Source organism: Xiphophorus couchianus, chromosome 7 (assembly GCF_001444195.1).
Source record: "Xiphophorus couchianus chromosome 7, X_couchianus-1.0, whole genome shotgun sequence".
NCBI classification, from domain to species: Eukaryota; Metazoa; Chordata; class Actinopteri; order Cyprinodontiformes; family Poeciliidae; genus Xiphophorus; species Xiphophorus couchianus.
In genome coordinates, this window is record NC_040234.1 from 14286529 (window position 1) to 14300105 (window position 13577).

The 13577-nt window shown below is 38.6% G+C and overlaps 1 protein-coding gene across 2 annotated transcripts; it reads left to right on the top strand.

Moving 5' to 3' along the window:
* Nucleotides 1-21: 21 nt before the first annotated feature.
* fancb (FA complementation group B) lies at nucleotides 22-8817 on the top strand. 2 transcript variants are annotated; one of them, XM_028023964.1, is made up of 9 exons: nucleotides 22-212; nucleotides 316-1325; nucleotides 1607-1762; nucleotides 1851-1940; nucleotides 2570-2698; nucleotides 5793-5965; nucleotides 6464-6885; nucleotides 6966-7206; nucleotides 8092-8817. In XM_028023964.1, exons 2-9 carry the CDS (start codon nucleotides 417-419, stop codon nucleotides 8498-8500), a joined length of 2529 nt encoding a protein of 842 aa, XP_027879765.1. In that variant the 5' UTR covers nucleotides 22-212; nucleotides 316-416; the 3' UTR covers nucleotides 8501-8817. The 2 variants fall into 2 exon arrangements, with proteins under 2 accessions (XP_027879765.1, XP_027879766.1); XM_028023965.1 differs by lacking the exons at nucleotides 22-212; nucleotides 2570-2698 and having other exon boundaries at nucleotides 219-1325.
* Nucleotides 8818-13577: the final 4760 nt, after the last annotated feature.

Below are 13577 nucleotides of genomic sequence, written 5' to 3' on the forward strand. Positions count from 1 at the left end.
TGACGCTGAAGTCAGCTTCCGAATGAAAATAATGCCAAAGGGCAATTACAAATCTGCTGATTTCACAAGTTAACTTAAAACATGATTTTTATCCCCAAAATATTTTAGCATCCATGATTTCTAAAACTTCTCATCTACAAATGACAATAAAAATGGCTAAAAAAAAAAAACTTCAGACTGCTAACTCTAACAAGTCGGAAGCTAACTTCAATGTGAGTATGGCGCGCTATTTTGACTGCTATGATAGGCCATTGTTGACTGTACTTCTAACAGCGGTGTGAAAAGTTAAGTTTGAGTCTCTGTTCTCTTTCACAGATACATTCAGCATATAGTTATTGCTTTATTTTCAGCTGCTCTGCCACGAAAGTAACCGGCTCCAACTTGAAGGGAGCGAACCCGACAGGAATCCTCACATAATGGAGAAGTTGTCATCGGATGATTCGAATCGAAAAGTCCACGGCCTCTCACACGGTGGCAAGATAATCCTATTCGCCTGCAAACGTGATCCAGCCGTGAATGTAAGCGAAAGAGGCGGCCTGACGTTCCGCAGTTTCTACTTTGAACGTGAAGGCAACGCGTTCCTGAATGCAACAGAGGGAGCAACTGCAATCAGTAGGAAACTGTCAGCTCATGTGGACATTGTGACGTGTAAATGCGCAGTAGATGTTCAGAAAAGGGTTAAAACTGCGTTCGTTTTGGTGACAAAGAAGAGTGAGAAGGGAGGCAGCTTTAAGTACAGCCTACTGGCACTAAGAAGCTCACACCGGCTGGAGCCCTGCATTGAGTTCAAGCTCCCCTACCAAATGAAGGGTAAGGTGTGCATCCTTCAGGGTCCCACAGTGCTGTGGAGCCATGACAACAGTGTGTCTTATACATCCCCTCTGGCAGAAGGCGTGCAAAAAATCCCCATTCAAATGTCAAAATGTCTTTTTGGAGAACTTCCCATCCAGAAAGGGCAGCTTTTTGCTCTTGGACTTTCAGAACCACTTCTAGCTAATCATTCCCCTACACTTGGCTATTTGTTTGAGGGTGGACACGCGTTTGATGGCTCTCTGATTTTACCACATCCCTACATTTCCATCACACAGTGCATGCGGGTTCTCACTGCTGACAGAGTAGATGACGTGCTGAGATGTTCTGTTATTGCTGCAACTTCAAGTAAGCAGCTTGTGCTTTTTGAAAACGGGACTGTAAAAGACACATGCGAGGTTCCCTTTGGGCAGGTGGAAGACATTCAGATGGTTGACACAGGAAGAAACGGATGTCTGTTTGTTGTATCCTTTAAACAGGGCCATGTTTGTGCTGTATGGAAGGAAACATTTCAGGTATGTATAAACTGGAGTCTACATTGTTTCATAAAAGGATTCACATCCCTTTAGGTTTTTCAGATTTTATAAAAAACAAAAAATAAATGTTTAAGGTACTTTACTGGGATGTTGTGTGATCAACACAAAATATTGGTTAACTGTAAAGTGGAAATTTGTTTTCAAATTAACTTACAAATAAAAATCTGAAAAGTGTGGCCTGCATATTATGTATTCAGCCCATTTTGATCTATTAATCTCTAGAAATCCATTATTATTAAATAAGAACAAATCTTTTCCAGATAGCCTCCTGTTGGTCAGATGTCGACTCCACACATGTGGATGATTTCCTTGGATGTGGAACAGAACAGATTCTGTTGATCTTTAGAAATAAAGGAATATCCAGCGGGCCACTGGAAAAATTTCTCATCACTGACCTTTGTGGTATTTCTTACTCTGTAAGGCTTCTGCAGTTACTTTAAGCTATATTAATAAAGTTCCCTGTTATGGATGGTGCAAGTCTAATAAAAAAAATACATGTTTTAGTGTGGTCAAGGCTCTGAAGTACCGAAGGCAAGTCCACCTCCTCAGGAAAACTCACTTCTCACTCTTCAGGCTTTGGAATCCAGATTACAGGTGAGACTGAAACACATTATAGAAGAACACCCAAAAAATCTAGTATTTGTGTTAACAGCCTGATTGCACCACTCAAACGTTTGCATATTAGATGCATAATTCACAGGAAATTACTGCATATGCACTGCCTGACAATCGTGTTGATACTCCTTGAACTTTTCTGTGTTTTATCGTTGGTCCATCACATGTAAAAATAAACAGATTTTACCTAGTTGCGTCAAGGGGGGGATCCAAAAAGTTTAATATATTTATTTATTTAATTATTTATTTTATTTTTATGTATAACATGTTGAAAGACATTTGCCCTGTTGCTTCCACTTCACTATTATGTACTTCCCAATGCTGGTTTATCAAATAAAATCCCAATGCAAATACTCTGACATGGGATGTTGTAACATAATAATATGTGAAAAGTTCAACGAGTAGACTCTGTATGTGCATTTTTAAAATTAATTTAAAAGCAATTTCTAGGTTCTGTGTATTGGAAAAATAGAGTACATCATACTCATGTTATGGTATGTTTGTGAGGTTGGAATATCTTGACATTGACCTCTGGTCATTCATTCAGTGGTTCATTATGTATGCTGTCTGTAAGGATTTCTCTCAGTCAAATATTATTTGTAATTTAGAGTGGATTGATTGTCCTTCAAGAGCTTGAAAGAGAAGTGAGAGTGAAGGACAGAGTTCTACAACAATCAATCCAAGTCCTCACTGATGTGCTTTCAGGAAGGGAGACTGTTCTCAGCCAGCCGGAGCAGGTACTGTTCACGCACTTGTTTAACTTTTAAAAACTGGCTGATTACACAGGCTCGCTAATTAGCAGTCATCCAATTAACAGCTACTTGTATATTCATGTTATGCTATGCATGATGTCAGTTAGGAATAATGTACTCTGTAAAATGCTTTCAGAATGACAACTGACCAAAATAAGTAGCTTTTTGTAACAATATTTAATTTCCACAGTATTGTGAAAATAAATGTGCATGAAAATGACATTATAGTCACAGTAACCGACACCCCTAGTAATCCCTAAAGACTAAATGCAACTGGTAGATGCTTAAATCTGCTGAGTTGAACGGAAATTTTAATTTGGAATCCAGGATTTCATTTGTTTCTCGAGGTGTAAATGTGTATAAATTATGCAAGACGAAGGGCTGTGTCTTTGAGGCACTCTTCAAAATGGGAATGACAAGAAACATGCTATTAAGAAAGTCTTGATCGTAGTGCAGAGTTTCTGTGAAGACTGGAAAAGTGCAATTTGGAATATGTGATCATGTTGGTGTATAATGTATGCCTGTGGAATAATATTAATATATTGCAATTATGATACATCTGCAATATATTATGCAGCTCTGATTTCATTTATTTTTTCCTTCCTTTTTCTTTTTGCTTGCTTTTTTATGCCTTTCTTAATGTCTGTCTGACCGTCTGTCCATCTATCCCATATATTAAATCATAATTCTGAAGCTGCTATTTATTTTTTATAAATATTGTTTGAAGTCTTTATCTTAATTCCAAACTTTTGCCATATCCTCATTCAGGCCCAGCTTCAAGAATAAATCTGCTATTAGTTGAAGGAGGATGTTTTATGTATGTGGTGCAATGTTGTAGAGTTATGAGGACAGTGTCAGTTTCTAGACAGGAGTGGTGAGAAAAATATATTTTTAAATCCTGCACATTGTTTTCTCTTTTGGACATCCTCCCCACCCTCTGAGACTGGTATTTCTTGTTGGGGTGCAAAGCCTTAAAGGGAGAGTAGTTCTTGAACAACCAGTCTTCCAGCCCAACCCATAGGTGTAATTCATGTCATGTTCATGTTATGAGCGGACGAAGATGTACGATGGTCTTAAATTTTCAGATACATTTATTATGTTGCCTTTTTCTTTTTTTCTTTTATATATATTTTTGCAGGCAGGGAATAGAATTAATTAATTTTTAAAATGTCTGTTATTATATAATTTTTTTTACCAGTTCTATAAGCAATTTACCCTGACAAATATTTGTTCTTCACTGGGTGACAGGTAGTTGAAGTTGAATTAAAACTTGCCTGAACAAGTACTTTCTGTCACTTGTCCGCCCTATTCAATGAATAAAAGAAAACGGTGTTACTGAAACAAAGAGCTGGCAAACGGTTTTGGTCCCTTCAGCAAGAATGTTTCAGTGCAATTAATTCAACTGACTGAATTAAAGGGATAGTTTGGATATTTTGAAATCATTTTCTGGGCAGCTGTTAAAGGGAGTAGTAGCTGGCAGCGGTTAACTTGACCGTTAACTCTGGATGATCTGCAGACCATCCAGTGTTGTACATGTTGCAGACTGCTCCGAAATTCTCCTCAGAACACTATTCCAGAAGACCTAACTGAAGTAAGAATGTCTGTACCCACCTTTGTCTGTGCACAATTGTCAATCTATAGTCCTTGAGGGACAGTGTCCTTCAACTTTTAGGTGTGTCTCTTTGTCAACCAGCCTGAAACACATAATTTGGTAATTAGCATGGCTCTGTATAACCTTAGTACACGAGAAGGTAATTTAGTCCTTTGATTCAGGTGTGTTGGACTTGGGAAACATTTAAAAGCTACAGGACGCCAGCCCTCAAGAATTTTAATGTGACACTCCTGGATTGAATTAGAAGTAGAAGTAATGGTACTTATCAGGCTACATATTTGACCTATCTTCTTGTATTAAAAATGGCAACGCTCACTTAATTTAGTACTTTTCCAGGGTTTAAAGGATTATTTAGAATTGTTTAAGAGGGTTCAGATAAGGACCTTTTCAGCAGCTTAGCAATATCCTGCTTTGACCATTCTAAAACCTGTTTAATGTGTGTTTGGACTCTTTGTACTGGTGGAGCATCTAGTTGCGTCCAGGTTTCAGTTGGATAGCTATTTATATTTGAGGTCAAGATGAATCATTTCAAGTTAATTCTCCTTTATTGATCTATCTTTGTAAAATGCACCAATAACAAACGGCCCCTCTGCAAGGAGGCACTTTGACTACTTTCAACTTATTTCTTGTCATTGTTCTCAATGTCGACAATGTTTTTCTCAATCATTGTCTCATCTGACCATAAAACATTTCTCCTGAAGACATTCAGGTTGCTTGTACATTCAGTTTCAAGTTTGAAACTTGAAACTTTCAAACCTGACCTAGAATATCAGGTGTTTATATCAGAATAAACATCTGATATTCTAGGTGTTTATTTTTGGAGGAGGGACTTCTTTCTTTTTAGCCATGTTGATGTTAAACTCCCTTTACAGTAAAAAGTTGCATTGGTGGTTCCAGCAGTTACTGGTTCCTGCGTTGTTGCTGATTCACCCAACCAATTTCCTTCTATCTGAGGCTGACAGTTTGGGTCAGATGTTTGAAACTTTTACACAAACAATATTCTGATCTGTATCAGGAAAAGAACCACAATTTCTAACACATGGTCATGTCATGGTTTTTTTTTTTTTTTGCTGAAGCAGGAGAGCAGAACAGCAGATGCATGACATGTTTGGCTGATGCTGAAAGTAGCATGAAGTTCTTAAACTTTGCTGGTCAGCTGCTCAGTGTGTTTTCCCGGATTATGTACTGTTACATCGGCATATTCAAAGGTGTTAACCATTTAGCATTTCCCAATAGATACTCATCAACATAAAACATAATTAGTAAAAAAAAATGTCAACATTAACTGATAAAAAAATATTGTAGTATTACATTGTTTCAGTTTGGCAGCAGTACTCTATAATTTCAAATAGGGTTGAGAAACGATTGTCTGATTGTGCCTAAAAAGCTAACTGAAATGTTTGACATGAATTGCTGCTGCTGCTAGTTGTGTCATTCTTGGTTACGGTCTCTGTACTCTCTGTCTAGGAAGGCCTTGTTGCCCTGTGGGACAGTGATGAAGAGTCCAATGATGAGACTCTGGATGACAAGTCGCATGAATCGCCAGCGCTGTCTTCCAGACCTAAAATTGACAAGCTGTGGCATCGCATCACTGAGGAGCAGCTGGTTGTTGGACTGATACTAACCGCTGACAGTGGCATGTAAATATGATTTTTTTTTTTTCATGATGTTGTAGGTAGTGTAGATCTGTTTGTAACTGGAAGAGCATAAATGTACAAAGCACTACTAGATTATAATTTCCTCTAACCTGTAGTTGCATAGCGTTTTCTGAGTTGACTGTTTTTCCCAGCATCCTGTCAGATTAAAGTTGGCAGTGCGATCGTTATCATCTTGTGTGGAAACAAGAAACTCTCTCATACCTTCATCCACATGTTCATACGTTACTTTGAGAAGATGTGAAGAAAAGCTCCCCTTGATGCGACTGCCTCCGGCGCTCGTGTGGTTTTGTTTTTATCGCTGGTCTTTGCAGCTGATGCAACCTCACCAGCTTGTTGGTGTTTAATCAGTCCACCATCTGTGCTACATTCACAAACACACACACACACACACCGACTCTAACTTTGTGTTTAATTTCCAGTTTGATCGTGGGCTATCTGTGTGATATCTGATTGTTCATGATGGTGTTATTTTTGTTCCAGACCAGCGAGCGGTGTGAGCTTATCCCTCCTGACAGAGCCGGGCCAGAACTCGACGCCTGCAGTAATCCAGACCCGGAGCCAAGTGTTCTGGCTGCCTGCGTGCGGCCCCTCGACACCAACACTCTCCTCCCCATCGTCTGGCTTTACGTTCTCTGAGCCCGCAGCCAAAAGAAGCAGGCAGCACATCGCCAGCGACGATTTCAGTGGATGCAGACTGGCTGTGACTGCAGTGACCAAGCTGGCACCTCTTCTGACCTCTGGCTGTGTCAAGTGCCATGCCATGCTTCATTACGTGGAGAAAGCGGAGGCTGTTTTCCCTGGGAGCAGCCCAACAACAGCTGTACTCCATTGTGGGGAAGTTTCATTAGACATTCATGATCTTTGCCAGAAGCCGCTTCTGCAAAACCCTCAAATAAAAACAGGTAAACTCCAATAACTCGCAAACTCAATCTTTAAATCATAAAACATTTATTGCTCATCATTTTCTCTTTTTTATTTTTAGATGAGGTTAGAGAAGACCTTCTGAGTCTGTTGACAGTTCTGGATAATTGGGTTTTGCGCATAGACTCTCCAGATTATAGCCTAGGTGACATAGATGGCTGGATCAAGAGGAGAGAGGGTTTTAAAAAGATAAACGTGAGTCCTGAATATCTACTTTTAGATTCTCCAGGATCTTCAGCTCCAATGCTGCTGCGCTGGCATCAGATAAACCCTTTCCAAGGGGATTTATCCATCCACAGCAGGTAAACCATTTCCACTGATTGATGCAATCAAGAAAGCCAAATTGCTGCCCTCAGACTTGTACACACTGTAGCATTGTCCTGCTGGAATGTTAACCTTTGCCCCATTCTCAAGTCTTCTTACACCTTTTGTCCCAGGATTGCTCTGTATTTAACTCCATCCATCTTATAGTAAATTTTGACCAGCTTTAATCAATATCTTCTCTTTATTTGCTAATTCTGAGCTACTTTGTTTTTGTCTGTCATATTATATCCAGTGAAGCATGTTGTACCATAAAAAAGTTAAATGAGAACCTTATATAATAAAATCAGAAAACTGTCACCATTAAGAAAAGTTGCACTGAGGATTAGTGTGATATATCTTGTGTCCTCATACATTTTAATATAGTTGCCCTTTATGTCCTATAACGTTTACCTTTTTTCATCTTTAAAGATTGACTATTTTCAGAATATTCATTGGTATAAAATACCAAATCCTGCTAATATGATTTAAAGCTATAAAATATCCGGAATAGAGATTTCTTGTTCAGTTGTCGGCTGCAGTATCTCTACTGTGAATATTAAATTATGCCGTTTTAGTGGATGGATACAGAAAAGTAGTTCTGCTGAATTTCCATAAACACATTCCAAGTTGACAAGCCTTTGAAGTTGGCTGAGGCGTACGTATGTGTGATATTCTCTCGAATATCAAAGAGATTTTGACGCTCCTGCAAGCAGTGCTCTTAAAATTACAAATCCCACTAATGAATACTAGAAAGGTAGGTCTCTGGGAATCAGCTGACACGTGACGAAAAATGATAAAAAGACTGTATCACCTTTTTTTTTTAATCCATTGCAGTGTGTACATTGTTGTAACATGCAAAATCTGTTTCTATCCCTCTTTTGCAGCCAATTACAAATGCTCCAGTTCTTGGACTCCATGCTGTCGTACCTCCCTGATTCCTGCTTCCTCCAACCTGTCAAGCGCGCAAGAAGTCAGAGCACGGCTCAAAAATTAGCTTCTGCTCTAGAGAAAGAGGTGCTGTCACTCAGAGAGGGCTTATCCTCACTTCTGTGTGTCAAAGATGAAGAAGAGAGAAACAAGGGGCACACTGAACATTGTGAAATCCCTGACTCTGGTTCTGCTGAGGATCTCATTAGGTGTTGTAGGGAGGTGTGGCAGCAGAACGTGGAGAAGAGCCGGTTGAGGCTGAACCCCGTGGTGGATGCCGGGAGGTATCGTGAGATGATCCAAAGTATTTCACAAGTCAAGATGGAATCAGATTTGGCCGCTCTGCGTCAGCTGTATCAATCATAGAGACGGTTTCCTGTTGTTGCCCTTTTGTCCACTTCAAAACCCCAACTCTAATAAACACAGATATAACAGATTTTTTTGTGCTTGGACTGGTCATTAAAAAAGGAGATGATGCTTCAGAGCTACTGTGAATCTTCACTGATATCTTGACTACTTGACTTGTGTGATAAGCTCCAAGTCTTTAAGGTTGGAAAGCCTCCATGCCATCACCCTAATCTTCTGCTCTCTCCTCTGATTCTTAAGTTGGGACCCTGGCTGAACCACTCCAGAATGTTAATGTCAATCCAGTTGGGAAAAAAACAAACGTGTTGGTAAAAAGGCAACATTAATTTCAACTTAAATGTGCAACGAATGTAAATTATTTTAGGCCTATACATTATCTCAAATCTATATTTTTACTCTACTTCTCTAATTATTTTCTACGTGGTTCCTCTCATTCATTTGCTGTTTGGATTCCCTTCCTCTCTTGACTCGACTCCTCTTTTGAGTCAATTGGAGATGAACTGTTGTGCCTTTAAATTAAGTCAGTTTTGCAACAGGAGAATTCCCCTTTTTCTCCTTTCATAAAGCATATGTTTCACACACATTAAGGCAACCAGATCCACCAAAATAGACATGTAAATAAAAAAAGAACACTAAATTGTGAAATTAGTTTACTCAGGCTCTTTAGGTTGTCATCTGTCATTCTCTTTGGCCGAGTGTTCAGTCCACGTCTGTTGGATCACCTCGTGGGACTCACAGCCCTAATCGGATACTGTCGTGATTCCGTTCCCTTCTTATTCGTTGCACATCCTTTTAGACCCTCCGTGCTAAAAAGGCTTCTTTAATATCTGTAGCTGCTGCCTCTGCTGTGTGCTATTCTGCAGGGAATAAAGACTAAAGTTAGGGACAGCAGGTCATGGCAGGGAAAATCTTTATACATTTTCTGGCTGGTCGTATTTGCCCAAAAGCTTTCAGTGGTACTTTACCCCCATGGTCAAAGTATTTCACTCTTCACTGATTTAATAAAAAAACTGTTTTTCTTTTGATGTCGTGCAGACCATCCTCACCGCAGTGATATTCAACTCAATACACGAATTACATACATAAGGTCAGTGTCAGCTTGACCAGTTTGGCTTTAAAGGACAAACATTTTCATGTCTTTTTTTCTTTTTTTTGCAGTTTGTTTGCTTTAATATTATTTCCATTGGGTTTTTTTTTAAGATACATATTTTATTGCTGTTATTTTTCAGATCTGGATTAGTATGGGGAAAAGAAAGAAGTAAGGAAAAATACAAATAGTTTTCATATTTCCTTTTTGAATCTGTGAAAGTTTTCTTTTAAATAAAGTGCTCTGACATTCTATCTTTGATTTTCTTTTCCACATAACCACTTAAAATTTGTTCAACTCATTGATTATTCTGTTTTTTTATTTACTGATGGAAAACCCAAGAATAATTTCATTAATTTGCATTAAAAACAAAAGAGGTTTAGCTGCCTACCAACATTGAAACTGCAATTTTTGTTTTTAGATGGTACTTTTTCAAAAAGAATAAGGGTTGAAAAAGTTACACACCCTACTTTAAAGAAAGCTCTGTTACTTAATCCAGATTTTATGAGTTTATATTTTATAGACTTTATATAGAGCTAATCCATGATATATTGGTCCACATCGTCTCTATGTGGATGCCTTCTTTTTCCCCTTTTACCCCGCATATGAATAACACACTCGCAGCTTTTTTTGGTGTGATAGTCACCTCTGTCACTTCACACAACAAAAGATAGAGTTGAAATTTAGCAGTGAACAAAACCAAGAAATAGCCCAGGGGGAAATGGATCTCATGTGGAGAAGAAATTTTATCTGAATCTGTGCTTTCTTTATGTCTTGACTGCCATTCAAATGAAATGTTTGCTTTGTTTTCTGATTATCGTCTGTTAACGTGTATTCAGTCTGAATGGTAAGAGGATGCTGCAGGGTTTTCACCTGCTGAAACCTCCCACCTGCCAGAGTCTTTGATTGTTTTGTGCGACTCATGGGAGTTGTTGCAAGCAGCCAGTATCTTACCTGTAAAAAATAGCCCTCTGAATAACCTCTGCTTGAAGAAACAGATCACTTCTGACCAGAGACTTAACCTGGTCAGAGTTGGGCATATTATTGCCACATTACAAGAACAATTCTGCAGCACTTGATGTTAATGTTGATATACGTTTTTTTTGTTGTCGACATATCTGGTTCCTAAAGCCCAACTTTGCTTTAAAGTAATGGTTATAATTTGTACTTTGTATTTTGCTCTATCCACCTTCCTGCCAACTCTGACCCGTTTCCCTGTCTCTGCTTAAGAAACTCATCACCACAGAGTGATGCTGCCACCACTACATTTAACCATGTGGATTGAGTGTTTACATGCAGAATTAGTTCCAACCCAAATGTAGAGTGTTAGATGTACACCATAAAGTTCAATTTTGGTCAAATCTATTTGGAAAGCTTTCTATATATGTTTGCTGTGTTTCCTACATGACTTGTTGCAAACTGCAAACTGAGCTTTCAGGCACTTTCATTCAGCAACGACTTGCTGAAAGAAGGCAAATCATTGTTAAGAGCTAGTGGAAAAGGAGGACAAAAATTAAAACTGGTGCATTTACATAAAGGCATTAAACAGCAATGGACATTTTGTGGCTTAAATACTACGCCATAATTTCATTCACTCGGCTCTACATTTCAGCTACAATTTCAAACTTCAGATTTTGTTATCAATGAAATTTGAAATCAGTTGCTTTTTTATTGTTTCTTTGGAGAGAATTATCGGTTCTTATCCAACACACATACATATTCTATAAAAATATCCTGCGTTCACCAGGATTTTATTAGATGTTAAGAAAAACTGAACAGAGCAGTTAGAGCCCATTAATTAAAATGCTTTGCAGTGAAACTGTCAGTTTCTTTGTTCTTTACCAATGAATCATTTTACATTCAATCAGTGACAAAGTTACTTAGTTCAATATTTATGTCTAAGCATCAGAGCTAGTTCTGATGAAGCCATACACAAACTGCTCTTAATGACATTAATTTCCAGCATTTCTCTCCCACCAGTCTTATCAGCAAATGTGCAGCTACCATGGCAACCTTCATTTCTAGCTTCTCCGACACCTCAAAAAGCACTCTTAATAAACCTTATGAATGAGGATAAATAGGATTCACGTTAAGCGGAGTTAAAATGCGGAGGTGCAAGTAATTTCTTTCTCCTCTAAATTGCTTAGGCTGTTAAATTAAGCCCTGCATTTAAAAGGCCTTTAACTGCCTTTGAAATGTTGGTGTAGAATGAGACTGCAAGAGTGACGATTGTTTCAAGTGACATGCTAACAGTAAGTTACTCATTTTTAAGTCTTGCGTCTTGATAATTAAAATAGCAGCTGGAAAAGTTGAAGTAAATCATCCCTGCAGCATAATACTGCCAGTATCTTGCTTCACAGAGAGAATGTTGTGTTCAGGGAGTGTGTTTAGTGTTATTGTCCTGCTGTAAGGCAAACTTGTGTTCTGTACATCTTCCCATCAATCATGAGTTGTTTCCCTGTCTCCACTGATTAAAGGAAAGTCCACAGTATCATACTGCTACCACCTTGCTTCACAGGGTTATTTGCACTTTCTGAGCTTTGGACTTCTTGGCTGCTTCCTTGGATTTTATTGGAGTACTCCAATGTTCTCTAATAAATCTCTGAGGTTTTCTATTCACAGAACAGTTTCACTTATACTGAGATTAAGCATCCCATAGGTGGAAGTAGGCTTCTTCTGAAGGTAATTAGATGCACCAGCCTTTATTTAGGAGTAATATAAAAAGAAAAGTCTGCTGTCCTTCAGTGAGCTTCTGGGTCTTAACATTGGAGAGTCCTTAGAGCTGTTTGGTTTTGATGCAGCTATTATTCAGGAACAGATGACAGAAACTTCACTCACAATCGCTGGGTCGTAGAGTCCATTGGAGTAGTGAATAAGGTGACAAATGTATTTAGGTTTGTGGAATTTATACCAGAAAGCAGAACTTTGGTCACCATTGCTCAATGCTCTTTGTGCTTGTGCATCAGTGCAGCATGCAATAAAAAAAACTAAATAGGAAAGCTATCTCTTCCTGAGATAGTTCCGAAGGTCAGTGCATGAAGTGATCAGGCTATTGGAAATAATTGCACATTGACAGCTATGTTGAGTAGGAAATTACCATGATTTGCTGTGCAGCCGCCTCTAATTACAAAGGTGAGTGCACATTTGAATGTTTATCTGAGCACACTCATCATCACCTGTCTACACAGATGTACAAGAGTGACATGGTCAGAGGAGTCATCTTGTGGCTTGTTGCTCATAAGGGAACAGGGATGGTTAGTCTGAACTCTAGCCCTGTGGATCTGTTAGAGCATAATGTTCTAATCCTGGGAATCAGACATTATGGAAATGATCTCCATCAGAATGACTCCAACAAAGAAAACCCAATTCAATATGTTCCATATTGAACATATTGAGCATTACATCATCCTTGACTGGCCTCCTTGTACAGTTCCTTGCAAAAGTATTCATGCTCCTTTTTCACAACCAACCAATTTGATATACTATATTGGGATTTGATGTAATGCTCTCCAGGTACTCTGACTTCACAGTCCAAAATCATGACTGCTGGGTTAAGTTGTATCTCTACATTGCTCTTAGGTGCTAGTGTACGTGTGCATTGTTGTTTGGCTTGTCCTACAATGAGACGAAATGTAAAACAATTTGAGGCGTGTTACTACTTTTGCAAGACACTGTAAATAAAATAAGGAATCACTATCTTTATGATTGTTTTCTAATGTTTACCCCAAAAAATAAGTAAAGCATGATGCATATTTACTCTTTTGTTTAGTAATTTACCACATTTATGAGTCTAAGTTGAATTATTTCACACCCTTCAGATCGAGCAAACGCCTTTTCTGAACACATGGTATGGGTAATATGAATCATTGAGGGCATTTCTCCATTGTTTTCTTTTCTCGATTTGCCAGTCAGGCAGTAGTCAAACACAAAGTGACAGAATCTTTAAACTACAGTGTGAAGTCCATTATCGTCACACATTCTTTGGAAACC

Bases quoted from the DNA above. Each gene is read 5' to 3' on its own strand.
- fancb (XM_028023964.1), top strand. From the start codon at position 417: ATGGAGAAGTTGTCATCGGATGATTCGAATCGAAAAGTCCACGGCCTC. The intron at 1,763-1,850 runs GTAAGGCTTCTG...TACATGTTTTAG, and splicing joins TTTGTGGTATTTCTTACTCT to TGTGGTCAAGGCTCTGAAGT. The intron at 7,207-8,091 runs GTAAACCATTTC...CCTCTTTTGCAG, and splicing joins GATTTATCCATCCACAGCAG to CCAATTACAAATGCTCCAGT.